Source organism: Cystoisospora suis, assembly GCF_002600585.1.
Source record: "Cystoisospora suis strain Wien I chromosome Unknown contig_1109, whole genome shotgun sequence".
In the NCBI taxonomy this organism is placed as follows: Eukaryota; Apicomplexa; class Conoidasida; order Eucoccidiorida; family Sarcocystidae; genus Cystoisospora; species Cystoisospora suis.
The window spans coordinates 50,244-58,581 of NW_027153910.1; the positions used below are offsets into that span (position 1 = coordinate 50,244).

The following is an 8,338-nucleotide window of genomic DNA, read 5'->3' on the forward strand; positions in this document are numbered from 1 at the left end:
CGTTCTATGACAGACGAGACCCCCGAATGACACAACAAGGGCGTTCTGATGACGCCGCCTAACGGTCCAGAAGTGAGAATGTAGGTGTGTTGTTCCTGTTGAAGAGGACAGGCTCGGACGTAGCCAAGCTGAGCTGAGGGCGTGAATCTTTGAGACGAGACCGACAGGAGTTCAAACTGGAGTGCGTACAGTCTCCGTGTTGGGTTTCTGGCCTTTGCTGTTCAGCCGCAGACTCGGGTCACGAACGAAAGAGTCTCAGCCATAGGCACCGGAGACACTTCAGGGAAAGAGAGATACCGCGAAGCCACGCATGTCGAAATAGTCACTGGAAGAAGTATTCCGGTCGAATGCACACGCGCAAGCGGAAAAATGCCGCAACACCAGGTACCTAGAGAACTGCTAGACGGGCCATTTGCGGGCCCGTGGCAGAGCCCGCCTGGAGTGCGTCACAAGCTGTGAAGACCGATTGTCGAGCTAAAAATAATCGGCTAGTGACGGAGACGAGACATACGCCGAAGCGCTACACAATGTCACCATGAGACTGAGTTGAAAGAGTTGTTCACGGAATTACAATCTATCCAGTAAACGGAGAAGAACCGCTCCAGGTCTGCGCATGTGCGGAAGATCTACCCGGTCACATTCCGTCCCCAGGTACGAAGCATGCGTTGCCAGTGTAGAACGCAAGAGGCAGGCAGGTAGGCATCCCGGCCAAAAAAGCACTCATTGCAGCCCAGGAATGTGTTAAGCACGCTTCCGCACAGCGTACAATCAGCATAGATGTGCAATGAGAACAGCAAAACCTTTGAGACTCTGCTGTGCCGCCACTCCCTTCACCCCCCTCGACCCCCTCGTGCCGTCTCCTGGCGGAGACGGGCAGCTCGTCTGCGCCTATTGGCCTCGGCAAGGCCCAGGTCATCTCGTGTATACGCCGTAGAGCAGAAAGGAGGCCTCGGGGGCGTTTGCAACCGTGGCCTTATTCCGGAAAGCGCGTACGAGCTCCGAGAGACGTAGCCGCCTCAAACCACTCCTTCCACTCCAAGATGCTTGTTCGCCTCCAAGGCAGTACAAGGCTGGGGGTCGTGACGAAATACATGTGGAAGGCGAGCTCAACCGGAAGCGCAAAGTAAAGACACACGGTTTCTGTCTGGTACGGCGAACACGAACAGAAACAGCTAAGGAAGTTACCGCTGTAAGGACAAGGCTGGCCCGTGTCCGGCATCGCAACTTCCCCTCCGGCCGAGTGTGTAGAGCGACCCAGCATAAGGTACTGGGTACTCGACTTGCCATAGCCCCTGATTTGAGAAGAGGCTTGCAACACCCGACAAAATCCAGCTCTTCCGGGTAGAGGGCATCCCCAATGAGAGCAGCTCGACGCACAGATGTCCACACTACATGCGCTTGCTTGTTTCCCTTTTCCTGGCGCTTGGTGGGCCTTACTAGGGACAAGGGCCTCATCCATGTGTGGACAGTTTCGCAAGCGAGCCTGTGTGGACAGCTACTCGGCTAGATTCTGAGAGTATTGCGGCAGTCAACTTTTGCTGAGCTGAACTCTCTCGACAAAAAGCTCGGAAGAATTTGATAGTTGCACAGACTGAATAGTTTGTGCAGCAGTACCGAGACCGAGAAGAGGCTCATAATTCAGTAAAGGGAGGCCACGACAGACAAGTCAACCCTTTAGGTAGAAGCCTAGTTGGCTCTGCTTCGATGTGACTGTGGGTCAAACGAACAGCATCTCCATGTACTTCGCTACGGTTCTAGACGCTTGTTAGCCCCGCCGTTTCACCTCCCAGTCCTCCAGTTCACATGGCGTGAAAGCGTCCCGATGACTTGCTTGTACCTCTGGAGTGGCTACCGGTGGCCAGCGATCCAACAAACACCACCTTGAACACTCCTGGCTCTTCACTCTTACCTTTTTTGTTTCCCTCTCCATGACTGAGTAACAAGACTGCCTCCCATGGTGGCTGGGCACTATTGTCCGAGACATCTTGTCCAGAAACTTGAGCAAAGCGCCGGCCAAAAAAGAAGCATGGTACACTGCGATCTCTGCGCATACTTCACTCCAACATATCTGTGTGCAATATACAGCTGGCTTTCGGTAACAGCGGAACATTGAGCACTCGCGTCCCCCCTTCTTCCAACCACGACTGCTGCCGCCCGTCGGTGGTCTTATCTTTTTCACTAGAATTCACCTTGACGTGACTTTTCCGGATTTTCTTAGCAGTCCCTACTGATGTCAACAGCTCCCCGCCCCTCCAGCAATTCAGCCGGGTCTCGTCCACAGATAAGGATTATAGTTACATATCCAGGAAAAAAAAAATGGGATCTCTGTATGTGCAACACAAGGAAGTTGCGGCCATCAACTCCCTTCCCCATGAAAAGAACTCGAACAGCAAGACACCGTGGTGTCTTTCTTGTCCGCTCCGTTTACGGTTCCTGCAATGATGCAGTGCCCATAGAGCCGAACACCGCGAAAGGAAAAGACTAGCGGTGAAACCTTGACGTCGCTCTGTCATCCCGGAGGAACGGCAGTCGACTGGATAGATATCCGTGCGTGTACTCCAGTAACCGGGGCTGGCACCTGTGCTCGGTTTCGCTACTTTCGACTGCAATTAGCAGAAGCCATTCAACAGTGTGTACACCTATGACGCGTACAGTCCCGTGATAACCCCTGCTCACGTACCCCTCCATCCCGCAACCGCATCGAGTACACGCCTGTCCTTCTAAACCTGTCGAACTCGAGCATCAAACATGCCAGTGTTCGAGGAACAACGTTGAAAAAAGGAGACGACAAAAACCCGTTACATCCACTCGAACTTTGTTTCTCGGTGAACCGTTAACTGCCAAACCTCCCTGGTGCAACGCAGTTCACCACGACCCCTACCTGCCTGTACCAACAAATAGACGCAAAACTACAGATGCATAGGTACACACTCCCGTCCGTCCCTCGCGTGACCACCAACAACAGGCGTGAGAAAGGAGCACAGAAGTTCCCTCTCACATTCTTCACCTTCCAGTCATGGCTCATCCTTGGTCCCTCCCTACTCCGACTTGACGGGAGAGAGAGGTGAGCACTCTTTCACACATCAATTTCCCGAAGCAGAGCCTTGGAGAACTTATCCTGACTGTGGAGCGCCGCTAGATAGAAAGGAGACTTCATATACATACGTACACAGATACAGAGGCACCAGCACTCCAGAGTACTGTCGGGAGACAGATGCCCACCACTGCAACGCGCGCGGGGCAAAAGGAAGAGCTACTGAGGCTGCAACCGGGCATGCTGCACAAGCCATTGCATTACGCGAGCGAGAATTTTATCCCCGTCAGGTTCTGACGGAAGAGAGTGATGTACGTCCAGACCATGTAACTGGGGATCTGCGTATGCCCGTACTTCCTCGAGAAGAGATGCCTCTACATTACATTCAACATACAAATTCTTTGGCAGAACACGAGGACCATTGTCATCTCCACATTCACTATGAACACCTTCTCCATCCTGTGAGTCTTGAATCTCTCCGAAGGGCCCTCGGCTTGTCGAAAAGACAGAAGAGCCTGTTTCCACTCCGGCCGTCGAGATGTCCGTGTAGTCTCCTGACTCTCCATGGTCGAAACGTACGGACAGTTTTGTACTCGCGGTCGTGAGGCTATCTGCTGTTCTAGGCGGCTGAAACGCAGTGGACACCTTTGAGGAAGACCCAGGCAGTGAGGACAGACAAGAAGAATCGGGGCTTTCTATGGTGCTTTTCGAAAAATAACGGGCTTTGTCTTGATGGTCCTCATTTCCTTCGGCACTCGTGGAAGACGACTGAATAGATCTGGATATATACCTATCGCCAAAAAACAACGAACTATGTGTCTTACTCTGTTGTCCATCTTCTGAAGACATCAGTCGCTTTCCCGGTATGCCACCAACGCTTTGGTTTGTATCGACTGAGCTACGCTTTCTTGTATCTTGTTCTACGTTGTCCTCTTTGCCTTCTCCGCCTCCTTGTTGTTCCCGTGCCGGCTCCACCGCCGGTTGTTGTACGTCGCTGTCTCTCCCCTCTGCGTCTCTGAGTCCACATTCTTTACCGTCTTCCAAACACGGAGGAGACTGCTTGTCGAGCTCTTCCTGTCCCTTCTCTGTCGCGTCTGCGGGTGTCAACTCTTGCTCTTTCAGTTCCGGATCTCCCCCAAGTTGAAAGGCCTCTTTCTCCTTGCCGAGTTGTCGGCCTCCTTCTTGTCCTCCTTCCTTCACGCCTTCTCCATAGTTTCCAACCACTCCTTGGTCTTCTCTCTTACTTCCCTTACCTCTACCGCTCTTCCCTCCTCGTTTCCTCGGTCTCACGTCCTTCTCCTCACCCTGAAACACCTGTGTGGTATTCCTCTCGGCCGCCAACGCTCCTGCAGGGGTCGTTAGAAACACACTGTCCCTCACTCCACCTCTCTGTCCTCGCTGCGAAGAGTGAAGGTACTGCGTCGTCGGTGACCCCCCTACGTACGCGTTGACCGCTAAAAAACTCTTGTCTCGTATCAACTTGGCCCCGTGAAACAGCCGAAGACTCCCTTCCACTCCACACACCTGATCTAAGAGATTATGAATGAGTAACAATGCCCCGCAAGTCTTTTCCGACATCAGGTCGATTTGAGGACCCTGCAAGATGACATCTGTCCCTTCAAACATTTCACGCACCATGCGGACGCGACTCCCACCTTTATAGGTATATTTGTCCCGCTGTATATATTCTTCAAGATACGGATACTGCAGGTTTGGCATAGGCTTCGAAACGATCACATGCGGTGTCCAGTCTGCCATTCGTCCAAGGAGGGGGCGGTACAAGGTGTATCTCGTTGCAGTCTTCACGAAACTCAGATCCAGCATTGGTGACAGAAGCACGCAGCCCGACACCCCTCTAAGGTACGGAGGTGACGAGGATGGTGAGGCCTCATGTTTCCTCGAAGAGCGATGTCCATTTGTTTCCTTTCCGGAGACACCGCTGCTACTGAGTTTTGAAGCAGAGGAGGAGAGGTTCGAAGCTACGGCGGCATCCTTGGCGAGGTCTTCTCCGATTGGACATAGAGGGCTGAGAGATGTACGACACAAAGGAGACGAGACGGGAGTATACATTCTCCCGGAGAGAAATGAACCATGCTTTTTGATCTCAGACAAAGGCAGAGATGGCAGGGGCGCATCCGGAGAGCAGACCTGAAGCAGAGATGCTAGGACTTTCGGATCTCCTAGAAGCTGGGTGGTTCTTGCTGCTACCCAGCCGCCCAAGGATAAACCCATTAGAAATATAGGGAGAGGCTCATCAACATCATCGCCGTCCTTACTGTTCTCCTTCACGTTTGCCCACAGCCTGTCGCTTTCATCACCCTCCCCCACGGTTTGCTGTACGTACTGCTTGTGAATTCCACGCAGAAACTGACACCGTCTCCGAATGACTGCGAGAAATTGAATCACATCAACAGCGAAGTCGTCCAACCTGCGGACGCTTGCACGCTTCTTTTGCCAGCCCTCAGAGAGACCGTGGCCCTGCAGGTCCATTGCCGTCACTAAAAAACCAGCGTTATTCAATGCCTCCACCCAACTCCCTTGATACTTCACATGATAAGCCGGAAGAATCGTGCAGACACAATGGTCAGGAGGACAAAGCACTCCTCCCTCACTTTGCATCGACGCCGCACCTGAACTACCGACCCGTGTGCCAAACGCCCCTGTCCCGACTTTGGTTGGTGGGTTCATCGAGGTTCCAACAGATATATGAACTCCTGGATTCTCTCGTCCCCCCGGGCGCTGCGTTGTGAGTGTACTTTTCTCATCCACCCCTACGCCACTTGTCTTTGCGCCGTCATTCTGGCTAGTTTTCCGACAGCTACCTCTCTTTCCGGAACAATCAGGACACTGAGACTCTTCAGCTGGTCGCTTTCCCTTTCCGTCTTTCTCACTCTTCCCCTCTTCAATGTCACTCGGTCGATACCCATTGACCGTGGGATCGCGACGTTCGTGATCCGTCGGCAAGGACTTGTGTAACCAGGCAAGCCGTGAGTGCCCACAGTACCCATGAAGCAAAACAACTATACCACGGCAAGATACTACGGCCTCTGCTTTCTCAAGTACCGAAGCCTCTAGGGACGGCGCGAAGCTCGGAGATGAGAAGGAAGACGTAAAAGAGAATCCTGATCCTCCACTTGAGCCCCCAGTGGACGGAAGAGAAGAAAATGAGCGTCCCCTTGCCGTTCCTATTGAACCCCGTGAGCGAGCACCGGGTAGACAAGACAGGGAGGACGCCTGGCCACCTGACGGTCCATTTACAGCTGAAGAGGGGCTTGAAATACCATGAGATGACTGAGGACTGAACCGCGGCAAAGAATGCTTTGGTTTCGTCGGATACCAGCAATATGTATGAATTGAGAGATTCTGACGGTTCAGAAAAGCACCGTGTTCAGGTTTGTTGTCATAAGGAAACTCCACACCGTCCGTTATCGGAGCCGCCAGGCACGCAAACCGACATCCCTCATCACGCTCCACCTCTACCCACCCATCAGGAGCAAATCCTAAATCAAAAGATGAATCTTCCGGGTGGCGCCCTTTCCCCCCTCCACCCGACTGAAGATTCCCCATCTTTCTTGATGGAAAAACATTCCCATAGCACAGAGGAAAAACGCAGGACAGACAGACGGTCTGTAGTTGAGCCGGCGGGACGCGACCGTCTTCTCGGCGTCGCCGTGCAGCCGTCTCCTTACGGGACCTACCAGGATAATTTACAAAAAAGTAAATCTCACTGCTCACGAGGCAGGGGACCGACTGGTGAAGCACAGAGCTCCGAAGACTTCATCTAGCGCACTCAGACAGATATGCGGGAACCGAAGTCGAAAGGACGGAAGCGACGGCCGGGCGCCCGCCGAACGGTGAGACGCCCCGCCCGTAAGGACGACGATGCGAGCTCCAGTAGGCCCCCCTTATCCAGCATCTGAAAAAGCCTGCATCAGTAAACAGGAGGGAAGCGGACTGCACGAACTGGAAGAACTCCGGGTCCTAAAAGAGGTTCTTTCAACTGATGCGGTCTGCACCGTTGCCCCGACTGGAAGGGAACACTGCATGCATGGAGAAGCGTAGTTCTAGACGTCGAAGCAGACGCAGGCCTTCTTCCGGGCATCGATCAATCATCCGCAGCACACACACAGGATCAGAGGCAGTAAGCCTTAATACCACAGTGTTTGACAGTAGAGACTTTTCCTTGAATCATAGTGTTCATGCAAATCAACTTCGTGCTTTTACACTCCTAGACGCCGGACGTTGCGATGGAAACGAAGATGCAAACTACCAACATAAAGTGACTGAAACAAGCTTTCACAGTGATTGTTGTTGTTTTTGCTGTCGTGAATACCTCATTCGCCAATTGCGCAGCAGTCTGTGTCCCGACCTGGATCTTGTATGTTAAAAGGTCCGGTTGGATGGCCTCCTCTGCCCTGTGTCTCCAGACCGGGCGACCCCCAGTGTGCTGGACGGACAGTTGGTTACCCTTGTCTCTACGCACGTGCAAAGAAGCCCTGCTGCTTAATCGAGTTCGGTTCCTCTTGTGCAAGCATCTATCCGTATCTTGCCCCTCCCACGCATCATGCAAGCTTACCATCTCTTTTTTTTTGGCGTCTTGCATAGCCTCTGAAGTGTGCTTCTTCGCGGCGCACACTGCAGACCATACCCTGTCCGCGAAAGCGTAGGAAGGGCGCGGACGTCTGCTCCCTAGCAGCGTTACATCAGCTAGCTCCTAAACCAAAGTGTCTTTCAGATATGGTCTCCGGACTTCACACGCGTACGCCTGCCTATACTCCGGGGTGTTGCTTTTGTTGTATTCTCGGGGACATCTGAATTCCCGATGGTCTCATTCTAACTTCCCGCCTTGCTATCCGTGCGCACGAACTTGCGTTGCTTTCTTCGCGGTGCTTGTCCGTGTCTTGATCAGTCGTTCTCCGCCTCCTGCTTGATCACTTTGCAAGCTTCCCCTCCTCGCCCTAGCGTGTATCGCGGGACGATGTGCTGCGTCCCCCCTGATGGGAATGAGGAGATCATCCGTTCAACGTTGCCACGTCGGGACCCATCTATTGCTGAACAGTCATTAGACATTCCACCTAAACACTTCGTTTCTTGCGGCCTAGTAGGGGTTCGGCTGCTTTTTGGGCAGCTGCGGTTTCACGGAACACGGCAGAGACACACGCACCACTAGCAGTAGCGCGTAAATGCAGGGGGCGCCCCTACGTCGGCTGCTGCCTTCGGCCGTTCACTAGGTACTCTCTGCGTTAGCGAAACTTTTTAACTGCTGCGCTTTCTACAACAGCGTCTCCTGCTGAGGTCTTCCCA

General features: G+C 53.1%; 1 protein-coding gene across 1 annotated transcript; it reads right to left on the reverse strand.

Annotated features, from left to right (window-relative positions):
* Positions 1-3,253: 3,253 nt before the first annotated feature.
* CSUI_002688 (pst-a-like protein) lies at positions 3,254-6,604 on the reverse strand (the record flags this gene model as incomplete). The annotated part of the gene is made up of 1 exon (XM_068062887.1): positions 3,254-6,604. Exon 1 carries the CDS (start codon positions 6,599-6,601, stop codon positions 3,254-3,256), a length of 3,348 nt encoding a protein of 1,115 aa, XP_067925141.1. The 5' UTR covers positions 6,602-6,604.
* Between the last annotated feature and the right edge of the window lie 1,734 nt (positions 6,605-8,338).